The following is a 27,983-nucleotide window of genomic DNA, read 5'->3' as shown; positions in this document are numbered from 1 at the left end:
AGGAGGCTGACCTCTGTGGACCTCGGGACCGTATTGGCATCAATTTTGACCTTGCTCTCTGCCTTCCAGCTGCGCTCAGCCGATGGGAAGTACAGAAGAGCTCAGAGGCTGAAGGGAAGAGCTGTCAGGGAGGTATCCTCCCTCCCTCCTCAGCGCTGGTGTCCCTGGGCGGCCTGGCCCCTCTTCTAGTTCCAGCTCTCCATGGCTCCGGTGTCACTGGCCCCTACTTATCCTTCAGGCCCAGGTGTGCTCAGAGCTTCCAGCTGTTGCTAATCCCTGGGTGCCTCACCAACCTTTGCCTGCATCCCTATAAACAATGCCATAATTATACATGCCTCAGTCTACACACCTGTTGCTGGCCAAGACCCCGGCTGACATATTGTCAGCAGCCAGAGGCTCCAAGCTGGGATCACTTACATGGACTGTGTGGACCAGATCAGCCACCAGACACTGCTTCAGTTTCTCATCGCTGCTGGTCCCGTGAAGCACCAGATCAGGCATGTATGTGGGGCAATAACCTGCCAGAAGTGAGCGGCCAAAGTTTCTTACATTTGGGTTGCTGATGCTCTGAGACCTAAAACAATAGTGGTCCATTAGAATACACAATTAAAAATGTACTTCCTTCTTGCATTGCACTTGGAACAAAAACCCCAGTAACAGAGGTAAGAAAAAGAGGTTCAGGGTGGTCCGTTTCACCAATTCTCCAGGGAGTGGACCACTGACATGGGAAAAAAGGGGTTTGGAAGAGAAAGAGAAATTTGTTTTGTTTTGTTTCGGTTTTGGATGGAAGGGCAGAAAAAAAACAGTATTTTGATGGCTGGTTATGACTTTGTTCTTGAACCTCATATCAAACATCTACCAGGCAGTCTGTGTCAAGAGTGAAGAAAGAGGGATGCCTGGATAGCTCAACAGTTGAGTGTCTGCCTTTGGCTCAGGGTGTGATCCCAGGATCTGGGATGGAGTCCCACATCGGGCTCCCTGCATGGAGCCTGCTTCTCCCTCAGCCTAGGTCTCTGCCTCTCTCTTTTTGTGTCTCTCATGAATAAATAAATAAATAAAATCTTAAAAAAAAAAAAAAAAAGAAGAAGAGAGTGAAGAAAGAAAGCTTGCCAAAAACCTGGCTTTAGGACCTCGACACATCTGCATGGGGTGATGCCCATGACAGTGCAGAAGAACAGAAGAAATCTCTAATTATTGCTTTCAGTCATCACAGACCGAATAATCAACCTGATGGAGTGTTAAGGAAGAGGTGTTGTTTCCCAACCACTTCATGCTGCTCTGACCTGCAGGAAAGAAGCCACACGGTGAGGATAATCCACCACCTCCGAGGCAAGGCATCTGCTGCCAGCCATGTAACTTCCACGCAGATGACAGAAAATTAAAATCCCTGCTCCACACCACCACCTCCACCGTATCCTTTAGCTTCTCCAAATGTCACAAGAGTTGCAAAGGCAACAACTTGCCTCCTCACTCAGAGAGCTCAGAGGCATGAGGCCACTGATCATCTTTGGAGAAAGGGCAGGCTTGAAGCTGTGTGCATCAGGCTGGTAACATTGCTCATACATACTCTTGAGAAAAAAACCATTATGTGCAAAACAGCCGGCAGTACCTAACGTGCTCCTGAGTGCTAAGTCAGGAAAACAGTATGTGAATCCAGTTCCCCTTCTCCCCAACCTGCCAGCATTACCTTGGCAGAGGCAGCTCCACTTCCAAGGACCCTTCGGTCGGGTCATTGCTGTGCTCTAGATTCAGCGAGGCTGAAGCACACGCTTCCTCGTCACTGTCTCCAAGAGCGCTATCTGAGCTTTCGTTTCTGGGAATGTCTCCTTCCATCCTGAAGTTGGCCTTCCTGTCGGCATCCCCACAGGGGACATCTGCAGTGCCCGAGAAGCCGGAGTCCTGCTGTGCACACCTGCTTGGAACAGGCGGCATCAAAGGTCCTTCTGCATCCTTCAAATACAAATGTCTTGTTTTCTCCAGCATCCTCGCTCCAGTTCCTGCCGCACTGCCATTAGGTGCCAGCGAGTCAGCAGACTGGTCGGGCTGCCCAGTAGCAGCTGCTACCACCTTGGTTTTGATGCCTCTGTCCTCGGCAAAATCCCTCTCAAATTCACCTTCGTCCCTCTCATAAGATTGACTCTGAGGACAGTGGCCATTCTTTTGGAAGCCAGGTGTGAAGAAGCACCTAGAAAGCTGCTGGTCCTGAGGCATGTCAGCGGCCATCCCGGACTTAGCCAGTGGATGGCAAGCTAACTCTGGGTATTGTCTACAGGCCGTTAGCCGCTTCTCCATTTTTTGTGTGCGGCTTTCAAAGTCGGACTCCGGGGATACGGAGCTTCCAATCTGGAAAGTGACCTTCTCTAAGGGAGGTTTCTCCCAGGGATGTCTGTCAGGACAAGGCCAGGCTGCTGACCGGTCTGTGAGTTTCTTAGGCATCTCCCCTTTCAACTCCTCACTGACAGCCTGCTGGCTGAGCTTCCCTCCTGCCCCCAGCCCTTCACAGCTAGAGAATCTTGAAGAACCATCTTGTGGTGCCCCTCTCTCACTTTCTTCCTCCCCACAAAATGTGCCCTGAGGTTTCCAAGAGCTGTCCAATGCTGGCTCTTGGAATTCCATGCTGCAGGCTTGAGAACTCTGCTCTGGCCTGGTGTTTCCTTCTTTGTCAGGTTTGGTACACAGGTCTCTGATGTCAGTGCCCTCTGGAGACACACTTAGCCCCTCGGGCCTGGGGCTCCTTCCCTCTGCCATAGTAGGTGGCAGGATAGGAGGAAGGAGAGCGGGCTCACTTCTCACCGTCACGACCACATACTCAGACTCCTCTACCTCTCCCCTCTCCAAGGCTGTGGTGATGTTGCTCCCATTTAACACCTGGTCACCTTCACCGTGACTCCCGTTCCAGGTCAGCTGGTTCTCTTGCAGCTCAGAGCAACGGAGAAAGTAGGTCAAGACATAGAGTATACGTTGAACCAAATCCTTCTGCTTCCCCACCACTACGGTGCGAGTCAGCCTCACTGGAGAGCCAATGGCTCCATAAAGATCACCTAGAGAGCAAAACAGACACAAAGATGAAGTCGTCTGGGGCAAGCATGGCATGGATATGGCAGCCTTTATTAGAGAAGAACAAATGATTTACACTCCCAAATTAGAGTTGCTTCTTCACACCCCTAACTGAGGCAAAAAGGTAATTCCTAGTAATGAGCAGGTCTTAGTTTTGCCTCTGTTAACGGAAAGTGTGCCTGGAAAGGCTGAGGCCTATCCCTCTCGGTACATGGGTACAGTGCTAGTGTACATAGTCCCTCTCTGTGCTTGTTATTGTTAGGTCTTCCCATGCAGCTCACAGGGCTGGCTGGCTCCCACTAAAGCCAGGAGTCCCAATATGTGACCAAATCAAATACTTTATGTTAGAAAGTAGAATGATGAAAGTTTTTTTCCCAGAAGAATCCCAGGACAATAGGCCTTGGCATAAAATCCAAATTCAGGGATCTCTGAACAGAAGTTCAGTGAACCAATTCAAAATACTTAATAAAGTGGCTTGAGAATTCCTTCAAGGTGCACATGTGCATGCCCGCGCGCGCGCACACACACACACACCCCCCAAGTAGAATCCATCTGATCAACACGAAGAAATTACTTAGTCATGAATAATGAATCTGAATATTTTCTATTATTTCACATGAAAATTTTACTGGAAGAAAATATGTCCCATAAGTTATATCCTGACAAGCTGATTAAAAACTACCTAATGAACTACAAAAATTTAACTTAAGGGTGGAAAAAGGTCAAATAAGGGCAAATATGTCAATGAGCCCAGCAATCTAGGCTTTTCACTGAAAAGTATTTAAGTGCCTATTAAAATTATTGCATTTGATAATCTGCTTATTACATTTGATAAGTTATACATTTGATGCCTTGATAATAAGAATACTGACAATTATAACAAAAAAAATTTACTGACTGTGTAGGCACAGTGATAAGTGTTTCACTTGGATTTATCTTATTTGTATCTCTGTATAACCAACCCTGAGTTAGAAACTGTTATGGAAATTATCAGAAGGTTGAAATAAATCAAAACTTAAAAAAGATACTAAATAAAGGAAAGGAGGTACATGGGTACAGTTATAAATAAGAACTCAGGAAGTCAGAACTCATCTTAGGAATGCATCTAGAGAGGGGGGAATGCATTTTTATAAGGGCATATACTATATAAAACTAATTAAATCAATAGATTGAGACAAGAGAAAGTTATGGGAACCATTAGGAAGTACTTTCCTCTGGGAACTGTCAGGAAGTAACTCCTCTGGAGAGCATTCCCTAGTGTAAGGGCTACTGGTCCTAACAACACGCAAAGGGCAAGACACAAATGACTTTAAAGGATCCTCTCTGTAAAAAAAAACAAAACAAAACAACAACAACAAAAAAAAACTACAGGCTAATAGAGCTTTATCTGCGAGGCTTTTGCAACTGACAAATCAAAAACTCTAAAGAAATGCTAGAACAACTACTTCTTGACTGCTCATTGCTGCACCTGTGTCACAGTCATCTCGGGAATCCACGGGGCATGTTTGTCATCAGTCTCAATGCTAATAAAGACAGTAACCAGGGCACCTGGGTAGCTCAAGTCATGATCCCAGGGTCCTGGGATGGAGTCCTGCATCAGGCTCCCCTCAGGGAGCCTGCTTCTCCCTCTGCCTGTGTCATGAGAGACACACAGAGAGAGGCAGAGACACAGGCTCCCTGTAGGGACTCCAGGATCACACGCTGGGCCGAAGGCAGGCGCCAAACCGCTAAGCCACCCAGGGATCCCCAAATATTTTTTAAAAAGGAAGATAACCATTACATATCTGATATTTGGTACCAAAAAACCACAGAGGAAAGGAAGGCCACTCAGAATGACAATATTATTTTTCAGCAATGCATTTAACACTCAGTATTGTACATTTTAATAAAAAGTGAAAAAAAGGAAAACTACTGAAAATAGTTTATAATCATTTAAACAACATAATGTAACGACAGCAATGTGTGTATGGAAACTGTGCCTTTATTCTAGGGTCCAACTTCATAAAATAATGCATCATTAAAATAACAGACCTATATTATTAAAATTAACTGGATCCTGAACTGGAAGACAATTTTTTAAGTAATGGACTGAAAAAGCTACTAATTTTAGAGCAGATTCCTTTGTTTCAATGGGTATAATTTTACAAAATGAAGACGTTTCACAACAGTGCAAACGGACAACGCTACTGAACTTAGAAATGGTTAAGATGGTAAACGGGCTGGGCTTTTGTTAAAAATTACAATTTAAAATATAAATTTAACTTTCAAAAAAGAAAAAATGAGAGGAAAACAAAGGGGATAAAAGGGGTAAAAAGAGTATCTGCAGGTGAAAAAGAGTGGCCAAAGGTAGAGAGTGCACAGAAGCTGGAAGGGTGCTGGGTGCAGGGAGAGGAAAAGGCACCAGCAGGCAGGAGGGAAGGAGCAGGAGGGAGTGGGAAGGAGCGAGAAGGAGCGAAGGAAGCAGGAGGAAGCAGAGACCCAGCGGGCTCAGAGAACAGAGAGAGGAGTCCAGAAGGAGGGGAGGACAGAGACAAGGGTTAGAAGGAGAAAGAGAGGAGGTGGGCAGCAGAGATGTACAAACAGCAGAGAATCTGAGAGAAGCAGAAAGATGTGGAAGAGGTAAGCAGAGCGGTGAGTGTGATGCCTACAGAGGGGACAGAGAGAGAGAAAAAAAAGTCTCCTCTTGGAGATAGAAACTAGAAAGCTGAGAAGCTGAGAATTTAGGAGCACTGTAAAGACAAGATGGTAAGCAGAGAGAGGATGGGAGAGGTGAGGACTATGGAGACAGAAACAGACAGTGGGAGAAAATGAGACAAAAATTTTAAAGGGTCACCTACTCCCAGATGACATTCTAATACATGTGTCTCTGCTATGAAGTTCCCTCTACATGGTGTTCCCCCCCAATCCCACACATGGGAATTTATTGTATCTTTATTATTATTTAGTTCAAAGTGTCTTCTAATTTCTCTTGTGAGATCTTCTTTGACTTTTGGGTTATTTAAATGGGTTGTTTAATTTCTGAACAGATGGGAATTTTCTCCCTATCATTTTTTTTTAATTTTACTGATTTGTAGCCTAATTTCACTGCATTCTGAAAAATACAATTTAACTTCAGGAGAAAAGAAAATGAAGAAATTTCAGACATTTTTACTTATATTAAACTAATGATCCCAAATGTTTTTCTGAGGAGAAAAGCAGCTTTTCATTTCCACAAATTCTTGAGGTCATTAGAGTCAAAAAAGAGACCCATATGGAACTCCAACCAGTGGTGAAAGAAAGTGGCTTTCAAACTACGCATACCCACTCCAAGAGACAAATGCATTTATACTGCAGCCTCACTCACCCTCTGAAATAAACATTTTACATAACACTGTATATGTGTCCCTCTGATATTTTCTATTATACTGGCCCTTTTAAATGCTTTTTTTGACCCAATAAACTGCTTCCACAACCCACCCAAAGCTGGAGACCCGTTTGGAAAGCCCTTGTGTACAGTGCTCATGTTAGGCAGAGGGGAGGATGGCTGAGCTCCCAGAGAATAAGCCAGTGAGGGTGTGAAAGGGGTTAAGTGCTAGTTGCTTCCAGCTTCTCTCCTCCCCTCCCAGGGAATGCCAGGGAGCCATGCAGAAGTGGGCACAGCAGTGGTACCCATCTTGGCAAGTGCTTGGATAAGCCTTTGAAATAATTCAAGATAAAGTCCTTAGGAGCCTGGATTAAAATTACATCACATCATTGTATATTCCAGGAAGTTTATATTTTCCTGTTTACTGAGACCTAATAAATATTTAATGAAAATAATAATAACTGGAAGTGGCTCCCCTGTCAAATTACTGAAGCAGTTTGATTTTCAGTAATAATGGAAACTCAACCATCATTTACATTTGGCTTTACGTACCTATCATATGACCCTATGCTAGGGTCTCAGCCCCTCTCACATTGCTCTGTCAACAGCCAGACCTCAGCTGGATTGTCTTGGGGAGGGGAGAATCAGAGACCTTAATGATCCTGGGGCATCTGGGTGACTCAGTCAGTTAAGCCTCCAACTCCTGACATCAGCTCAGGTCATGATCTCAGGGTCCTGAGACTGGGTCCCATTGTCGGGCTTGGAGCTCAGCCAAGAGTCAGCTTGAGATTCTCTCTCTCCCTCTCCTTCAGTCCACTGCTCCCCTCCACCACTCACAAGCACACACAAGGACTCTCTCTTTTTAAATAAATGAAAATCTTAAAAAAAATAATACATGATCTACTACATGACTATGAGCCCACAGGAAGGGACTTTTCCTTGTTATGCTGAACACAAGGAATTAATGGCTCTCAAGTAGTTAAATTTCAAATGAGAAGCATGTCTAATTATAAATATATTTATCTAATTAAATGCAAACTGCTTAATTAGCATTGTTTTTAAATGGATGACCAGGCAGTATGAAAGACCATGTTTCCTTTATATCAAGCCCCCTTCCCTTTGTCACTTAATGATACATTTTTTCAAGACTATTGTTCCATAACAAGAACAACAATGCTCCATCCTCCTCAAAACTGTATAACCTAGAGTGGGGCACCCTCTGAATTCTTTTCTGAACTCAGTACTGACTGGTTGGATTAAATCCATTTTTAATATCCATAAATTCTTTAATTCATTTAACATGTACCTATTATCCCCCTATCTGTGAAACATGTATTCCCTTTCTTACATTCAGGGCACAAGGGCAAGACTTCTTTATTATCTATAATGTGAGGACAATAGTGATAGGTTTGAGATGAGAATCTAATTAAGTAATAAATGTAAAAAGTACTAAAAACAATGCCTGGTTCACAGTGTCAGCTTTCATTACTGTTATTATAACATGCTGTTTTCTAAGATTAGAGTGTGCCTCCCTAAAACGTCATTTTAACATTTCCTCAAGTATGCTTTCCTTGCACATTTCCTTCAAGTATGCATCCCCTCACTCTGTCTCCTGGTACCTCTCTAATGTTAGTATTTTCACCAGCAGCATAAAATAAGGAAAGTGCTCTATGTAGAACTAATTCCCACAGCAACCATGTGGGAATATCATTCCATTTTATAGATGAAGAAACTGAGGCACAGAGAGGTTAAGTCACTTGCCCATGGAGACTGGATTTGATCTATGCAATCTGGCTCTGGTTCCCATTCTCTTAAACTTCACACTATACTGTCTCTTATTTACATCCTTCTACATGCTCCTGATTTCTCCAAAGGATGTTTTGAGATTGTCTGAATACAAATCTGTCACCTCCGTTAGGCAGCTAGCTTCCTGGAGCTCAGCTGTGTAATGTTAACTCCATATCCCTGGCATCTGGCATAGGATCTGGATCAGAGTAAGCAGCAAACCTAACTGTCACTCTATATGTTTGATGAGTGAGAGGTCCCAGATTAGACCTCTCTGCACATGAACACAAATATGCCACTTTGATGTCACAAGTCCCCAATTCTATAACCAACTATGTCAAAGCTTTAGATTCCTAGGCGATGCTTAAGTATGAAGCTGTGAGGAAGCAGATGCCACCAACTCACTGCAAGGAAGCAGTATAAAGACAAGGTTCCTAACTTAAGTGAAAATTATAAAGGCAGTAAAATTATAGTGCATTACTTTCTTTTTTCCCTATTTTTTTTCCTATTGAGTCCATCCTTGAGAATAGTGGTTCTCAGCCAGGGAGTGTCTTGCTGCCCAAGAACAATGTCTGGAGACATTTTTGACTGTCACAACTCTGGAGTGGGTTTTTCACTGGTGGTTAGTAAACTAGCTAGTGATGTTGCTAACCATCCTACAATGCACAAGACAGTCCTCCAATCACCACCACCACCACGATCCTCGGCCCTACAAAGAATTATCTGGTCCAAACATCAATAATGCCAAGCTTAAGAAACCCTGCTCTAGGGTGAACTGCCACTGTGGTATGGGACAACAGTTTACTCATATTGCTTTAGAAGAGCAGAACAAAGCTGCCAGCAGCAGGAAGGAGATAAAGGTATAGACTTACGACTAGAATCTGTGGGCCAATCTCCTATTGTCTGTCTGCCCAATGACAACTCCGGAAATCGCCGGGATGGAGGGCCAATTTCAACAAAAAATTTGAGCATTTTCTCCATTCCATCCCACAGAGTCTCTGAATAGTCAAATTAGGTACTAACCCAGCTGTGCCCAGAGAGGATTATATGGATGTGTTTTGGCCAGCGTGTTCACTGACTGAGAGGTGCGTTTCTCTGAGAAGGCTTTAATGGGAGGGTGATCAACAGGCATGACAGTCGGGACCCAGGCCAGGTGGTAGGTTAACACTGCAGTCAGTAAGGCAGCAAAAAACCTTGGAGAAATGGAAGAAAATACAACCAGATGAGTCAATGCAGGAAGAGGCATGTCACATGCAGCACATACACTGGCCATGAAAGTTGCATACAAGGCTCCAGAGATTTGAAGCTTACTGGTTTTTATTGATCTGTTCTATCAGAAGCGTAAACTCCTTGAGAAAGCGCTGGCAGAGCTGGGTTTTTTCCAAAGTGCTGGACATCATGGTAAGCCACACAGGTTCAGCGATCCTTGGAACAGAATATAAATTCCAGATCGTTCCTCTATAGAAAAGGGAAGAGATACACAAAATTGTCACAAGTATCATCTTGGATAATCTCTATCTAAAGGAATAAAGAAGAAAACAATAATCTGAATCTATGTAGCCCTTAAGAGATTCAAGCAGTAATATAAATCAGGGATAGGCAAACTATGGTCCACAAGCCAAATTTGACCACCATCGTTTTTGCAAATGACACTTTACTGGAATGCTGTCATGCTCATTTGTTTACATATTATCTGTTGCTGCTTTTGCATGATGGCAAAGCTGAGTAGCTGTGACAGAGGCCCCTTATAGAAAAGGTACACTAACCCCCATATAAAATATTCATTTTTAAAGCAATTTATTTCACAATGCCTAGTTTCAAAATTTATGGCTGTTCTGATAATAAAGAAATGAAGAAAAAAAAAAGAAATGAAATGAAGAAAGAAAGTATATACTATATCAAAATGTGATCAAAGGCAACTCAACACTCCCAATTTCTAGTTAGAGCTTTAGTTCTCTAAATCAAAGCACTCTATTCATTTCAGATGGAAAAACTATATAAGTGGCTTCTCTTTCATATACTGAGTTTTTATATGGGCTAACAGAATCAAATTCTTAGAAGTATAAGCTATTAGCCAAACTGGCCAATGTAGCTCTATCACTTTATAGATTCAGAAACACGCTTAGAAAAATTAAGTTACTTGAGCAAGACATTGAACAATAAGGTCAGATGAGACTTCAGGTCTCCCAACACCTGGTGCCAAGGGCTCTATCGCAAGCTTCATGACTCACAAGTGTTTTTTCAAAAAGCACAGTAAGTCAGCTTAGGATCTCCACTACAGAACACATCCACTTCAAATAAAGATAGCTGAGACATATCCTGGACTTGACTTTCTAGCTGTGTGCCTAAATAAATTGAGATGCTAGAGATTTCCACCTTGGCCAAAAACATTTGCTGAGTTAGGCAGCAATGACAAGCTACAGTCAAGTCACATGGAACTGGGATTTATTTACTAAAACTCAGGTCTCCAATTGCTAACACCAAGTGAGGCTCATCCTGGCAGACGGGAAGGTCTATATCCCTGACATATACACTCTCTCCAGCCATGCTTTGGATAGCAGCCCTGATCCCAAGTTTCCACATCTTTAAAATGGGGCTAGTTAATAGTGCTTACTCCTAGGGTTTTGTGAAGATTACATGATATAATGAATAGGCTTGTAAGAGACCCCTAAATATTAGTTTTCTCCATTCATCCTGTTAAAAGCAATCAAAGACTGGATGACAGGCAGCAGCGTAGATTATGTGGCACTGAGAGACTTAAAACTTTTTGCTCCAGTTGGTCTCGATTTCCACCTTGAGGGAAGGAGTTGCTAAAGTGAGTAATAGTTGCCAGCCTCTCAATTCTTCTAAGTAATGGTCTCTGTGTATCCCTAGATCCAAGCTGCTGCTGCTGCTACTGTCATTTATAAAGTTACCCTATTTTTGCCAGATGCTGTCAATGTACCTAAATTCTCCCAGAGCTTCCATCAGACGGCTGACATAGAACTGGACACGGAGACTTGATTCTGCTATCTTCCTGCAGGAGATCATGGCCTTCATGGAAGAGAAAACAAACCAAATTACTCTCTGAGAAGAAATTGCTTTATAACTGTCTACTACTGAGCTTTTATTAATAAAATAATATAATCAAAACATTCAATGTGTAATGACGTAAGGCATCAGGAAGCAGTAATCGCCTCTCCAAAAATACTCTAGTATTTGATATCAACATGCCTAAGCATCTATTTCTGTTGCAGATGATTTAACTTCTCTAAAAAAGTGATCTGAAACATAAACCACGCGATGCTACCACCTTAAAGCCCCATAATCACTTCTCTATTTGACACAAGAATTATGTTCTTATTACCTTTTCAATTGCACTCTTCAACCTGTTCATGTGAGATTCAAACAGGGGAAAATGAGAAAAAAAGAAGTCTTGGAAATTCCTTTGTGCGTCTTCTTTCTCACACAGAGAAAAGATGATGCTTATGGCAATTTTCTTCCTCCGAACTATGGCCGGATTAGAACTGCAGGTTTCTTCAGCCAGGCTGAATGTCTCATCAGTAGACCTGCAGGAAAAATAAGTTTGAAAAGTTGCCATGCATCAACAAATCACATCGAGGATAAACTGTAATGCCAGGGGATGACATTCAGAAAGTGAATCCAGAGCACTCAGAGTCTTAACCAAGAGTCTGTCTGCTTCCAATTCATTCTCTTCTCTAATTCTCTGTCATGAAAAATGAAAACATCAGCTTACTACACGGTATTTTCCAACATGAAAAGAAACTTAAATAAAACCTAAAAGTAACTTTAAATGTCCTCCTGTTAGACTCTTAGTCTTTTTCCCTTGGATTATTTTACATCAGACTGGTAGTATTTAGAAATTGGGGGGAGACACATCTGGTCACTCAAAACACAGGCCCTTTGTTTTGGTTAATAGATACCAATAGATAGGAACATTTCACAGGAAATGCTCCTGTGGTATTATTATTCTGTTTAACCAATGCATCATGTTTGGAAATTTATTGGTGGTTGAGGCTTACTTTGCCAAGGCTATTAAAACCATTAGATGAAGTAACTCCAGTAAATGCTCAGATTAAGCCATGCAATCGATTAAGCTCTCTGGGAAATCGCCCAAGTAAAAAGACCTATCTCTCGTCTGGGTAGTCAAATTCTCAAAAAAAACCTTAAGATTCTTTTGAGAGATTCTGTTTCTATAATAAGAGAATCATGAAGTCAATAAATTATGAGTATATACTCAATTTGTCTTAAGGGGTAAGACACAAATACAGCCTAACCCTGTCTCTTACTTAACTATCCTGAAAAACCAAGGTTGACTACCATATAGCTACTAATAGCAAGAATGAAAATAATTTTTTTCTACAAAGATACCAAAAGCAAAGTGCATAATATATTGTACATGAGCACCTTGCCTGGCACACAGCAGGTATGCAATGAACTTTCTCTCTCACCAACTTTCACCATTTAGTCTCATATGTCTGGTACTATGAGATATGAGTATGGGATGGTACTACTTCCTGTTTTCTTTACCACAAATTACAACAAAACAGTTATTTATGCTTGGCAGGATTCAAGGCAGTTGGCCTCCACATTCTTGATCTTAAACTTATTTGGTGCTCTACTCACAGCCTATAATGTTCCTGTGATTTCAAACATAACCATATCTTTGAAAACATGCTTACATCAGAAGTTTTATGGTCAGAAAAGCCACTTTACTTTTAAAGGAAAAGAGATAGACATCTTGTTCTAAGCTCAGAAAGGATACGCTATTGTTTCTCTCAACTTCAAGCAAGATCCCAGAGATGCAGATGTGGTTGATAAATCAGTAATAGGCTCCCACTAACAGACACACCACTGGCAAGACACGTTCTCCAGGTGCTGTTGTAAATGCTGTGCATCATAATAAACCATCAACTGTTTTCTCTGGAAAATCCCTAGATCTGAATCATCTGGTCATCAGAAAAAAAAAAAAAAAATCTTGAGCCTCTCTTAGAATTTTACTTAATTTCATACAGTGAAAAGTCTTCTTTTCCAAAGTACCTGTAACTATAACTGTTTTTTGCACCAGTTTATTTCTATTTTACATAGGGAAGTTCTGAGCTTATATATGGGCAACTCTTTCTTGCAACCCTTTCTTTTTTGTCTGGCATCTCCAATTTTTCTTCTTTTTCAAAAGTAAAATGACCATTTCAGTCCATTCATCGTCAGCCAATGTGGTCCTTAAATAACGAAATTGTAATAAACACTTAACCCAATGCAGGTTTAGGCATCATCTTCATCTCTACCTTATAAACAATAGCCAAGTCTGTCTTAAGTCTTAACATAGCAGAGAGTGCCACCTACTGCATTTCAGAAAAATTTCCATAGCTACAACAGCATGTGTCTAGCTCTTCCTTGCTTCGCTGTACCTCTCTATTGAATTCTAAAGCAACTGAGTTTCATTCTGGACTCCTGGATCAACCACTCAACTGGAATAAATCAGTTTACATGGTACTATAACCGTTTTAAAAATGATTCCACAATGAAAGAACATTTCAGAATATTTCTAAACGTTTGAGTATACACCCAAATAACTTCATCATCTCTTCACTCTCAAGTCACCACATAAGGTACACAGGCCTTTTTGCAAATGTGGAAACTGAGGCAGAATGATTCCTCAACTTGCTTCAGGAACAGAAAGCCTCTTAAGTGACAGTGTGGAAGCTATAACCCAGGGTTTCTGTCTTCTAAGCTAGGCTCATTTCCTGGACGTTGGAAATGAGCAAAGACTGCCCCATGTCTGATCCATCTGCTGGTGTTCAGATGCATCAGGTGTATCCTGCCAGCTGAAGCACCAAGAGAAAATGGCTGGGAGCAATGGCATCAGCTTCTGGGACTGCAAGCCAAGGAAAGACCAGTGCCATGCACTTAGGTTTTCTCCTTACAAAAAAATCAAATAGAATTTTCTTGACACTCATGAATAAGCCTTTATATATATTATTTCTATTTCAAGATCATAAATAAAGCAGAAACTATGATTATCTAAGTACATCTCAAGGATCTATAATTACTATCAGGACTGCCTGGTCTAATTGTTTTTGTCAGCTCTGAACTTCATCTGAATCTATGTATTATACTGGGGCATACAAAATTGCCATTTTTGTGGGTCAGAAAACAAACATGCAGCAATTTTATATGGTTGCTTCAACTTCTTCAAATCAAAAGCCCTTCTGGGTATTTAATACCTTGGTCCTTTAGGGTTTCAGTCGCCTCACTAGGGGATGAAATCTATGCTGTTTCTCTTCTATTACAGGCAATACCTCCCCACCAGCTGGTAAATGCCCAACCCTGACTCCCCATCCGGTAACCAAAAGGTACCACTCACCACAGCAGGGGGCGTGGACACATGAGTATCCAGTGCAGAACCAATTGTTAAGGATTGTGAAATCATCCTTTTTACTTTTAACTCTTAGAAAGTTTTTGATTACTGTGAATTTTCTCTCAAAGCCAGAGGCAATTATATTTTTTTTACCCACTGTTCTCCTGTCTAGCATAAGAAACTAGTCTTCCTGGGATGCCCGGGTGGCTCAGTGGTTGAGTGTCTGCCTTTGACTCAGGGTGTGATCCTGAGGTCCTGGGATTGAGTCCCACATCAGGTTCCCTTTGGAGAGCCTGCTTCTCCCTCTACCTGTGTCTCTCATGAGTAAATAAATAAAATCTGAAAAAAAAAAAAAAGAAAGAAAGAAAGAAAAGAAAAAAAAGACACTAATCTTCCTACCTACATACCTGCCAAAAGTAAAAGAGCAACAGCAACATCTTTAAACGAAAGGATCTTCACAGGCATAGTGATCAATTCAAACTGTCAACCGCACTTACATTCTCTGTGTGCCAACTTCACAGGCATAAGACCCCACTCACACAGCACCCTGTTTCCAGATAAGCCCCAGTCTTGATTTAATGTTTTGTGGTTGCCATCTTAAATTCTTAGTAATTTTATCTTTGAGCCTGTATTCTGTAAGTTAAGTCTGATGGGACAATGAACCATGTGAGTAAGCAAAGACACCAGGATGCAGAGCACACAGTGAGCTCAGGCCTATGCAACCCAGACGCTGAGCAACTGGCTGGGCAGACAGGCACACACCCATGTATCTGAAAAATCCAGGGTGCCAGGAGGCCCCAAGGTGGCAAGGCTGGGACCTGAGTCCAGACTGGTGGCTGTGACAGCAGCAGCAAAAGCAGCAGCAACCACAGCCATAGGAGAGAAGAAAGACGCGGCGGGTAGTGCCATGACCCAGGGTACAAGGTCAGCTTACCCATCCATCATTGGAACCCGTACCTAGAGAGTCTGCACAAATATTTAACTCTCTGACCCAAGCCCCAAGATGGTAAATTATCACAAAGAGCCTACAGTGGATATTGCAATAAAGCATATCCAGGAATAATGAGAATTCTTCAGTTTATCATCTCCGGTTTTGAAAACTATTGCAACACTACAAAGTAAGTATCTACAGGCAGAGAAACAAATTGAATGTAATGATTGTTGCACTGGACAGAAAAAACTATTATTTTCATATGAAGCTTCAGATAAACAAAAGGAAGCCCATTTTAAAATTAATTTTCCTTGTAATTGAAGATGCAGTGATAAAATGCAAAAACAGGCATTTTGAATTATATACAACTCATGAAGACACTCAGTTTCTTGTAAGACCTCCATGAGTTACAGAAAATGTCAGAGGAGACATTAAAATAACTTTGTATAAATTTACATTTAAAATTAAAATCAGTCTTACACAAAATGGATTTGTGTGAAGAATTAAATCTCTTTAGAAAAACTGTTCCACAGGAATCATCAGATCTAGATGTGCTGAAATTTATATTTTGAAAGTTTATCAGAAACTTAATCCAATGTTTTTATAACTCATAAAGTTCCAGTAACAGTTACATCAGCAGAAAGATCTTTCTCAAAATAAAAAATTGTCAAGAATTATTTGCCATCTGGCAATTGCTAAGAGTGATTAATGCTGCTTTCAATTATATCAAGGAAAGCAAAGTTGTTAAAAAGTATAAATTTTGATAACCTAACAAATGATGATAGAAAAGTGAGCCAGAAAAGTCTTATGATGAATGAAGATATAGCATTTTTGGTATTATGTAAAATTTGATACCAAAATATTATTTATTGCAATTTATTAGTTTATGTTTTATTCATATTTCACTATTATCCCTATTACATTTTGTAAGTAAAATATTTTTAAAGAAAAAGCTTTACATTTTAGTACGTTTAATAGCACTTTCCCCCACTTTTTGAACAAAAGGGCTTTGCATTTTCATTTTTGAACCAAAGATACTTTAGGTATAAGTTCAGTAGAGATTCATTATTAGTTCCCAAAGTGAGATTTCAAGTGAAGTTTTGAAGAATTTTCAGAGGAGTTGGAGAATGCTATTCAACTTTGGACTTAAGCATGAAGGGATGGAAAAACATTTTTAGTAAAGAGATGTCCAAAGGGGAATGACTTCTACAACCCATCTTTTCTTCAATCACAGAGGCTGTTGTAATGACAGTGAAGATGGTGGGATGCCTTCTGACAACTGCAGTGATGGTAATGACAATGATGGCAATAATAATTATAAATAAGTCATACTGGCCAATATTTTCTTTACTGTATCTTGTCCTAGCTTGGCTTGACTTGTTGTATTTAACTTTCCCAACAACACTGCGAGGCTTGTACTATTACATAATACAGATGAGGAAGCAACACTCTGAATGCAGATTAATGTGTAGTTACATACACCCAGGGAGTCGCAGAGCCAGGACGTGGCCTCACACCAAATCCCAAGCTCTTAACCATTCTACTCAAAGCCAACCAACCACAAAGCAGTTCCTCAGTGAGTGAAGCAGCTTTATTTTTTTCTCTTTGTTGAGCTTGCTAGGATTGTGAGAACAACAGAAGAGAGGCAAGCAGCCTGACATGTGCTCTACACCTGTCCAGACCCTCATCTCTCAGCTTGTCATTTAAGCACCATCTCTCCCATGAAGGGCTCTCCAATTCCCCCGTCTGACCACCAGTAAGTGTCTTCTCCCTCCTCTGAGTCCCAAAGCACTTTATGCCCCACTCAAGGCATTTATAGTTTAACATCTTTATGCCATTATTTATGTGTATATGGTCTTCCTCACTAGTCAATAAACTATACTAATAGTCCACATATGCAGATGTGTATCTGAATCATCTTTACACCCTCACAGATTATCCACGTGGTGATTACTAGCCGACTTACTGACTCCAACAATTTACACGTGAACTTTTCATAGGTATGACCTATGTTAATTCCCTTTCAAGGTTTTGGGTTGTAGGGAGAAGGGGGTGGAAGCTACTGAGGTAACATCATAAAATGAGCCAAAAATGTATATTTTGCAAAACAACTAAACGTTAGATCTAAAAATTCAACTGCGTTGAAGGTAAAATATACCTCAATGCCAACTTTATAATCAGATTCATGACCATTTTAAGAATTTAAGTTTTTTTTTTTTAAAGATTTTTATTTATTTATTCATGAGAGATACAGAGAGAGAGAGAGAGAGAGGCAGAGACACAGGCAGAGGGAGAAACAGGCTCCATGCACTGGGAGCCCGATGTGGGATTCGATCCCGGGTCTCCAGGATCCCGCCCTGGGCTTAAAGGCAGGCGCTAAACCGCTGCGCCACCCAGGGATCCCAAGAATTTAAGTTTTATGAAAAGAGTGTCACAATCCTTTAGTTCATACATTTTCAAAGACCACACCGGCGTCACACTAAGCCAAGAAGAGATTTACTCCACCCCCCTAACTCATGAGAGTGACATCTGGAAGGGAGCCAATTCCGAAAGAGTATACTCATTTTAAATTAACACAAAATCTAGCTTGTACATGGCACAATGATGTTTCCCACTGTCTTCCAAACCAAATTATTTTTTGCTTTAATACTTATTCTTAAAAAACAAAACAAAACAAAACAAAACAAAAACTTCTTAAGACATTTTCAGCCTAAGCTGAGGCTAATCCAGGAGTTTTAGTTCTTTTTTCCATTGACAACAGGTGACTACCACCAGTTTGTTCAAGCTGTCTACAACCAGTACCTTTCTCAGTAAGAACAAACTTAAAACTCACCTCCTTGGAATGATGCCATTTTCCAAACTTGTTGTCTGACTTCGGAGCCAGCGGCGCTGGTAACTGCTGGAAGAGGATGTAGAGGAGCTTGGAGATGGAAAAGGTGTAATCAAAAGGCTGCTCAGTGAGGCTGTGAGGAAGAAAATTTGAAAGTTGAAAGTTGAGGGAAATGAATCCTCACGTGCCTACACAGGCTCACACAGAAATACAGGCCAAGTGACCTAAATTTTCACGTTCTACCAGTCATATCCAGCAGGGGGAGCCTATAACTTCTGTCTTACTTCGGTACTGCACAGAAGACAGCCTTTAAAAAGGAAAATAAAATCTAAAAATAGGGATTACCAGCATACCAAATACATCAATTATCAGGCCCTACAATACAAAGCAAACATAATTACTCACCCAGAATGTATAATGCAAGTATCTGATAAAATGGTCCACATTAATTTATATTCCTACCTGATAACTAACGTCATACATAATGTTTATTTACATGTATCTTTCTCCTCTTAACTATTTTTCACTCCTTTTTTTTTTACTTTTTTTTTTTTTTTAACTTTTTCACTCCTATTTTGAGGTGAAATTTAGGCAAGTAAGTGGTTCCTCCACAGAGTATCCTTTCTCTCATCTCCTATCTCCAAATATACAATACTTGCCCTCTTTCCCTTCAGCAACCAGCTCTCCCACCAACCCATCACCATTCCCTTGGATGTGAAAAAAGCAATGTCTAATCATACATATATATGTATGTATGTATGCATGTATGTGTATATATATATACACACACACACACATATATATACGCAAATAAGTAATCCAAGCAGAAAATATATTTTAAAAATATATATCTTTTTTTTAAAAAAATATGTTTTCTGTTTGGATTACTTATTTGCCTCTGGGTCTCTCTCTGCTTCTTTTTGCTATATGGTATTAGATGCTTACACTTGCATTCCCAGTGTGAGCTGACAGGCCAGCCCAGACTTCTCCAATAGGCAGGGAGGGACTCGGTCCCTTTCAGGGTAGGGAAAGGGATTTTTAGAAATAAGAGCTGCTTGATGGGTGTCTACTAGTTTGGAAGAATGAACAAAGGAAATAGACTTTCTTCCTTTTACTTTCCTCAAGCTAAGGAACTAGATAGACACTGAAATGTCACTCAAGCTAGTGGAAAAGGAAATAATGTGTTACTGAAAGCTGTTCAAGATTTTCAGAAGCAGATCACAGGACAAAGGTAATTTATTTCAGCACATATAGTATACTATGCTTATGGATATCACTTGATAAAGGCATTTCTTCATATAGAGTCTTATATTTTATAGGCACTTTTTTTTAAATATGGGCACTTTTATAGGCAGATGTCAATAACCTGATTCCCTGATCTGACTTCTTATCTTTTTTTAAAGATTTTATTGATTTATTTTACAGAGACGGGGGCGGGGGGGGGGGAGAGCGAGCCCACGAGCAAACACACCAGAAAGCACAAACAGGGGGAAGAGCAGAGGAAGAGGGAGAAGCAGGCTCCCCACCAGGGAACCTGATACGGGGCTAGATCCCAGCACACCTGGATCATGACCTGAGCTGAAGGCAGCCACTTAACTGACTGAGCCACTCAGGCGCCCCTGATTTCTTAAATACTACAAGAGTTACTTGGCTATTAGTCAGTAATCAATAAGCAAATGCTGGAGTATGTGCAATATATGCCAGGTGGGATACAGTGGTGGACAAGACAGACACATATTTCCCTGCATGGAGCTTCAAGTCTACATGAATAGCAGTGAACTTGCCAGGCTACAAAATTATTATTATTATTTTTAAAGATTTTATTTATTCATAGAGACACACAGAGAGAGAGACAGAGGCAGAGACACAGGCAGAGGGAGAAGCAGGCTCCATGCGGGGAGCCTGACGTGGGACTCGATCCAGGGTCCCTAGGATCACGCCCCAGGCTGCAGGCGGCGCTAAACCACTGCGCCAGTGGGGCTGCCTGCCAGGCTACAAAATTAGATGTAAAATGGCTCAAGGGTCTTTCCACAACAGAAGTATATGAGATGCTTTTTTTTCTAATGTATCAGTGTTTGTAACATTTGTTTTGCAGATCGAAGTCATTTTTGTATCCCTGGTATCCAGGACAGCTCTCTGGATAATTTATTAAAGCAATTAATAAATACTTAGTGAATTTATGGCACTTCACTAAAGTATCATCCAGATGTGACAGGTTGTCTTCATTCTGACCTGGTTTAACCCGTGAGGCTGGTCTTAAATCTCTAAAATCAAACCCATATTTGAAATATCAGTGGTGGGTAATTTTATTGACAGCTTTGAAGGGAGAAGGAGAGAGTTTTTCCACAAAACCACACAAAATTACTTAAGTAAAAAAAATCCCAAGTAGATATTTGTGTCCCACCCCCAAGTTCTAAAAGTCCCCTATAAAGTACACAAGCTCTTTATTCCATATTCCTAAATCTTTAGGGTCCCCTGTCTCTCTTCCAATCTTATGCTGATCAAATTAACTTCTTGGCAGGTAGAGGACAAGGCTGAGAGGTAACACTTGTGTTATAAACCTTTTTTTCCCTGCCATAGAAGCAAGATGGAGATGACTCTAAGGGTCAGATTTATTCTGGAAATTGTATGTTTTGCTGTATAATTCAGTTTGGTAAACTGAGTAAGAGCCCAGGCTCCCAGTTCAAATCCTAGCTCTGCCACTCACCAGTTGTAACACCTGGGCAGTTTACTTAACCTCTCACCTTTCTCACTTATAAAATGAGAACAGTAAAATATCCCACCTTACTATTTTTCATGAGAACTGCAATCTGCTAGAAAGTTGTGAATTATTTAGTGAACTGACACAAACATTTAAAAGAAAACAAGAAAAAATAAATAAATAAATAAATAAATAAATAAATAAATAAATAAATAAATAAATAAATAAATAAATAAAAAAAAAAAATAAAAAATAAAAGAAAACAAGAGGGCAGCCCGGGTGGCTCAACAGTTTAAGCACCACCTTCAGCCCAGGGCCTGGTCCTGGAGTCCTGGGATTGAGTCCCGCGTCGGGCTCCCTGCGTGAAGCCTGCTTCTCCCCCTGCCTGTGTCTTTGCCTCTCTCTGTGTGTCTCTCATGAATAAATAAATAAAATCTTAGAAGAAAAGAAAAAAAAATGAAAGAAAACAAGAGTATATTATAATGCTAATATTAATTGATGAAACTTTTATTTATTATATATGAAGATGTTTGCTACAGGATAATATAAAATGCATTAGCACGAATTACAGACAAAAGAAACATCTGAGAAGCACTGACCTATTCCATAAGTTCCTGTGAGGATTAAACAAATCAATACACTTAGCCCAGTTCCCCACACAGTAAATGCTATTTACTCCTTCTGATAACTCTTGGAATAGGAAAGCTACAAAAGACATTTCAGAGCACTAAAAGGTTATTAATCCTGATAAGTTAATCATGAAAACAACCTAGGACTTGTAATAGACACTTAAAAGGGAAAGGAAAAAAATAATAAAAATACAGAAAATTCCTTTTCTCATTATAAAATACTGAATAAAAATTTTTAATGTATACAAATGACATATCGAGCTAAAGTGCTGGCTTAGAGCTACCCAGCATTTCCTTATCAAAAATATCTTAATATTAGTTAATGGGATTTTTACATTAAAGTACTGTGGTATATCACTGTCAATTACATACTCTAGTAAGCAATATAGTTAGTAACTCTCAAATGGAAGAACAAGCTTAATTTTGGCTTCTAACTCATTGCCATTTTCATGAGAAAAGGGTGGAATCAGGTATCTGTTCCATTAACATTTAATGCATTTGATGGTTGGTTAGACTCTCCTGTCTCTTCTGCAGCTTGGACAGACCCTACTCTGTGTATTTGGAAACAATCCCATCACAATAAAAAAATATAAATATGTTAATTAGGCCCCTTATTTCCTCTCTAAGCTCATCTTACACCACTCTCCCCTTACCCCTTATTACAGCACTCTTTCTATTCCTTACACACAAAGCTCCAAATGTCTTTGCTGTTCCCATGCATACAATGCTCTGAGCTCTAATCTTCATGGAGCCTCTTACCACCTGCAATCTGCAGCTGAAAATGTCACCTTCTTGGAGAGGCCCCTCCATGAGCATCTCGTATGTTTTGTTTTCCTCAGTGATATGTGTTTACCTACATTTTACTGTCTCTTATCTGCGTTTCCCTTATGGAATATAAACTCCATGAGATCAGGGATCATGTCTATTCGATCAATGTTCTACCCCCAAACCCTACAAAAATGCGTGGCACATAAGATGCTCAAGAAATACTGCTGCATAAAGAGTGAGCAAACAATTATGTGAAGAACAATGAAGTCTGTCTCAATCGATAATTATGACAAAAACAGAGCATTAGAGAAACAAATTTCTAGAGAATTCCAAGTCTGAATATGTTAAAAGTTTCCTATGGTCAAAGCTGTATACACTGCATTTAGATTTTCTTTTTTCTTCTACATCCATTAAAAAAAATTTTTTGTTGTTTGTTTTTTGTTTTGTGGGGGTTGTAGTAGTGGGTAGCAGTGGTGTAGTGATGTTTATATCTGTTTGACACAGAGGGTACTATCTCCAAAAGACAGTAATGATCTTTTTTACTATAACACTGACAGTACTTCTCTTAAGAGTTTTTGCTTATCTAAACATTTGACAAGTATAAGGTTCCTTAAAGTTTAGCAGCTATATTTCTCATCACAACAGAACAGAAGCATTTAAAAAGGTCAATTAGGGGTGACTGGGTGGCTCAGTCTGTTAAGCATCTGCCTTTGGCTCAGTTATGATCCCAGGACCTCTGGGATGGAGCCCCACGTCTGGCTCCCTGCTCAGTGGGGAATCTGCTTCTCCCTCTTCCCCCACTCGTGCTCTCTCTCTTTTGCTATCAATTGCTCTCTCAAATAAAATCTTTTAAAATAAATAGGTCAATTAATAGAGCTGTAATTATTGTCTGATAGGAAGATGCCATTTTTAATAAAGCCAATATATTAATAGGCAAGTCACATTTTAGTCAATACGTTGTAGTTACCAGATCACAGAATGATTTTAAGACTTAAAGAGTCCTCAAAAGCGTTCCAGGGACTTCAAGTTTTAATAAAATTCCTACAAAGTCCCCTCAATGTAAAGACAAAAAGAGAATGTCCTCACCATCATGATTTCAAAATACCTGAATTTTTTAAAAATAGACTTTTTAGAGCAGTTTTAGGTTCATAGCAAAACTAAGTGGAAGGTACAGATATTTCCCTCCACAGAGCCCCTGCTTTCACATACACAGAGCCTTCCCTCTGATCTCCCCTCACCAGAGTGGTGTACTTGTGACAACTGATAAACCTACACTGAAATGTAATTATCAACCAGAGTCCATACCTTACCTTAGAGTTTACCCTTAGGGATGTACTCTTTTTGAGTCTGGACAAATGTATAATGACATGTACCCAATACTATCATATTAATCAAAATGTTTTCAGTCCCTAAAAATCCTCTGTATTCCAGCTATTCATTCCTCAGTGCCCCTGTCCCCAACCCCTGGCAACCACTGATCTTTTTACTAGCTTTAGAGTTTTGCCTTTTCCAGAATATCATACAGTTGAAATTGTGTAAGATGTAGCCTTCTCAGATGGCTTCTTTCACTTAGTAAAATGGATTTAAGTTTTCTCCATATATTTTCTTGGTTAGCTAGCTCATTACCTTTTAGCATTAATTATACTCCACTGAAAACACCTTAAATTTTAATTCCTTACCTAAGACATAAACTCATTCACTGATGCTCAATTCACTGTCTACATTTATTTGCCAACTTATTTAACCTTTTTATGCCTTTTAATCCATAGTCTGCAACTTAAGATTGAAGTGTCTAAAAGACTTTTGGGAAATATAAAAACTCTTTTGGTTCTTTGCCCTTCCATAGAAATAAGTTATTTTGTCTGGCTTTACAAAGGGATTTTAATTGAAATTACACCAAATTTATATTTATTTGTGAAACTTCATCTCTTTCTCCATTCATTTAGGTCTTCTTTTAATCAAGGTTTAAAATCTCTCTATAAATGTCTATCTTTCTTTTTTTTTTTTTTTTTTTTTTTGTTTTTTTTTTTTAGAATTTTTCCTAGATCCCTTAGATCCCTTTACAGTTTGGGTTGCTTTGCATTACTTTTTTATTCTAATTTTTCTTAAACAGGTAATAGGAATGCAAATGTAGAAAGGAAAAGGCTAAAAGAGTCAACAAATTTGTGAAACTGAAGAAGATAAATATCCATTCCAGGAGAATACCAAAGGTCTGACTTGAAATATGGGAATATTATAAAGAAATGAAGAAATTGAGTTCTGTCCAAACTACATTACAGACTGCCAAGTTTATATATAGAAGGCAAGGCAAAGCCCAAAGTAAAGATTTGACAGTAACGATACAAGAAGACATTTTTAGATTGGGATAGAGTCTCACATTGCCTGTGGAAAGAATAAACCAGAAGTGCCAGCCTCCAGTGATCCTTGCTCCACACACCAAAAAGGACAATACTGACACAAAAGGGATCCCAGTGCCACAATTTGGAGATCCTGGTGCTGGGGATCCAGTTGTAGACTACAGCTAAGCAGTTCTCTATTCTGCATTTCTAGTCTCAGGTGGGCTGAGCAGAAGGCTCCAAATCTTATCTGAACCCTGGAGGTGATGAAAAACTGTTTCAGGACAACTTCCCAGGGGAGACAGAGAATTGAGTGGGTGATGACCTCCCAGCAGCTCCTTAGAGGCCTCCTATTTCTCTTGTGTTCCCAGAGGAGCACAAGTTGTATTGCCAAGACTCAGATAAGCTGAGTTCAAGCCTTTGCCTATATGTGTACACACGAAGTCAATGGGATGCTATGGCCAGACAACAAAATAGTACCTTCCTTGACTCTTGCCCCTCTTTACAAAGCACTGTATCAGTTAAGTCAAAAAAGAATTCATTTACAAATGGGATGTCATTTTGCATTATTCAAAGGTGACCCACATTATAATAAACAGTCTGACTCCATTTTTTAATGTTTAACTACTGATACCTTTTTTAAGCTTCTCCTCCCAACCCCATCCCCTTTTTGTCCCACATCTGGGCAGGGTAATGAGAAACCCCAGGGGCTCTCTCCTCTGGAACTAGTGGGAAGTTCAACCCATGTGTGGAAGCCCTCACCCTGGCCCTACCCCCTAACCACCATAAAAATCTCAAGATCATTTCCTTTCTCTTTCTCTCAAGTCATTTTCTAACCAGCTTGGGAAATGCACCCTGCTCTCACCAGAAAGCATCATTATGTGAGTGATAAATATTTTCATATCCTCTTGGCATACGTGTGGTATCATCAGTCTTGACATGTAAACCAAATTTTGGGTGGGGTCCAACCTGTACCTGTATAGTGACTAAAACACATGTCCTATGTGAATACTATGATGATGCATATTCTTACACTGAAGGTTCATTTTAAAACACTTGACTAAAGGGGCACCTGGGTGGCTCAGTCTATTAGGCGTCTGACTTCAGCTTGGGTCATGCTCTTGGGGTCCTGGGATCAGGCCCTGCATCAGGCCCCAAGCTCAGTGAGGGTTCTGATTCTCCCTCTCCCTCTGCATTTCCCATGGCTCATGCTCTCTCTCAAATAAATAAAATATTTTAAATAAATAAATAAAATACTTGAATAAAAGTGTTTGAAAGTAGACTATAAAGTTTTTCTCATATTGGTCTTTTTATTTTACTGCTTTTAAAAACAGAGGAAATGACTTTGCTCAGCAAATGAGGAAATTATTTTTCTTGTCAATGATTTGAACATTTTGATGAGGAAGAGAATCGAAGCCTAAATTAAGGTGATAGATTAACAAGGCTCAGTGGCTCTGGTCTCAGTCCTGGCCCTCTGAAGCTTACTCTACTCATGTACCCAAAATCTAGCTTCTGCCCCAATCCATCTCTTCAGAGCCAATTTCCTATTTCTAAATTACAGCTGACTACTCACAGCTAAAGAATTTAGACACTTCTAACTAAAGAGTTATCTCAATATCTGTCTCCCTGGACTGGCCTCCTGCTTTCCCACACAAGTTAATGCCAGCATCCTCTGCTTGTTTACCTGAGTCAGAAACTGGAGAGTCACCCTTGGTTCCTCCTGCCTTCTCCATATCCTGTGCCCCCCTGTCACCGAGCCGCCTTGCCAGTCCCACCTCCTATAGCATGGCTAAAACCCATCCTTCTCCTCTCCTAAGACCTTGCTCAAAATTTGTTAATGGTAACCATGAAAAGAACAACTTCTCAAAAAATAATTAATCTTCTAGATTAACATATGCAGAGAGAACACATTAAATAGCCAAAAGAGAATACAATGAAAATGCATTTCCCTTACCTGTCCCAACCTTTATCCCTTCAATAGACATTCTATGAATATACTTATCTATCTTTATATGTAGACAGAGAGCTTGTAAAATGCCTTTGTTTTGATGGTTTACTGGAACATGTTATTAATACACCTTTCTTTTTCCACTTAAAAGTATACCTAGGAGAATTTTTCTATTTCAAGGCATTCTGAGCTACCTCACATCTTTTAACTACCACGTGGTATCTTTTCCCTGAAAAGTACATAATTTAATCAATACCTACTAATGAACATTAAGGTTGCTTCCTATCTTTTTTAAACAATAATATCTCATCTTGTTTCCTTCTAGTCCTCATCTTCCAGAATGATACTAGAAAAATGGTTCTCAAACGTGCTATTGGAAAAAGCCTACGAATATGAATATTAAATTTTAAATAAAATATATATTTCTCACTGGACTTCCTTAATACATTCCAAAAATTCAGGAAATAAGGCAAATACCTTTAAGTAAACTGTTCGTCTTATGAGGAAAAAACATAGTGAGCTTAGTATTTACTTTGTTCCTTTACTGAAGAAGCCTCTTAAAAAAAAAAAAAAGTCTAACTAGTTAAGGCAGTAAAGAAGTTACTCTTTTTAAAAAAATGTTCATTTGAGAGAGAGAGTACATGTGCGTGGAAGGAGTGGTAGAGGCAGAGGGAGAGAATCTGCAGCAGACTCCCCGCTAAGTGCACAGCCTGACATGGGGCTTGATCTCACCACCCATGAAATCATAAACTGAGCCGAAATCGCAAGTTGAACACTTAACTGACTGCATCATCCAGGTGCAGCTTCCTTTTTTTTTTTTTTTAATAAGTTAGATATTCTTGTTATTGCTTTATTTCTTATTCTCTCTGTGCATTCCAAGCTTGTAAAGAGGCACTAGAGTACTTAATATGAGGAGTAAAATGCATTAAGACATAGATCAAAATTAAACTTTTTGATTTCCTGTTATTACAAAAAGCTACTGTAACTTAGAAAAAAACCAAGCTGCATATTTTTCAAAGACACTATTTCAAAAAAGGGAGGAGGAAAAAAAACCAATGAACTATTTTTCAAAATAGTATCAGTTATCTGATACTAAATCAGATAACCATTTTATACTAGCTATATACATTCATTCTCTCTCTCTCTCTCTCTCTCACACACACACACACACACACACACACACACACACACACACACACACAGTGGCGGGAAGCCCCAAAACTTTGGAAAAACTATTTTGAAAAAAGTTAATAGAAAAAAACCTAAGCCCCTTCATCCCCTGAGAAATTAGAAAACA

At 39.9% G+C, this 27,983-nt stretch overlaps 1 protein-coding gene across 5 annotated transcripts in view; it reads right to left on the bottom strand.

Moving 5' to 3' along the window:
* FNIP2 (folliculin interacting protein 2) overlaps positions 1–27,983 on the bottom strand; it is a 132,428-nt gene that overhangs the window by 22,680 nt on the left and 81,765 nt on the right. For all 5 annotated transcript variants that reach the window (XM_038559116.1, XM_038559115.1, XM_038559118.1 and 2 more), the window contains 7 exons: positions 18,308–18,437; positions 11,532–11,733; positions 11,130–11,218; positions 9,497–9,643; positions 9,209–9,378; positions 1,688–3,041; positions 418–574 (listed from right to left, as the gene is read on the bottom strand). In XM_038559116.1, the coding sequence (XP_038415044.1) occupies positions 418–574; positions 1,688–3,041; positions 9,209–9,378; positions 9,497–9,643; positions 11,130–11,218; positions 11,532–11,733; positions 18,308–18,437 (2,249 nt within the window). The remainder of the gene's footprint in view (positions 1–417; positions 575–1,687; positions 3,042–9,208; positions 9,379–9,496; positions 9,644–11,129; positions 11,219–11,531; positions 11,734–18,307; positions 18,438–27,983) is intronic.

This window comes from Canis lupus, chromosome 15, assembly GCF_011100685.1.
Source record: "Canis lupus familiaris isolate Mischka breed German Shepherd chromosome 15, alternate assembly UU_Cfam_GSD_1.0, whole genome shotgun sequence".
Lineage (NCBI taxonomy): Eukaryota > Metazoa > Chordata > Mammalia > Carnivora > Canidae > Canis > Canis lupus.
The sequence above is the reverse complement of the archived record's forward strand: the minus strand, read 5'-3'. Positions and strand labels throughout refer to the sequence as shown.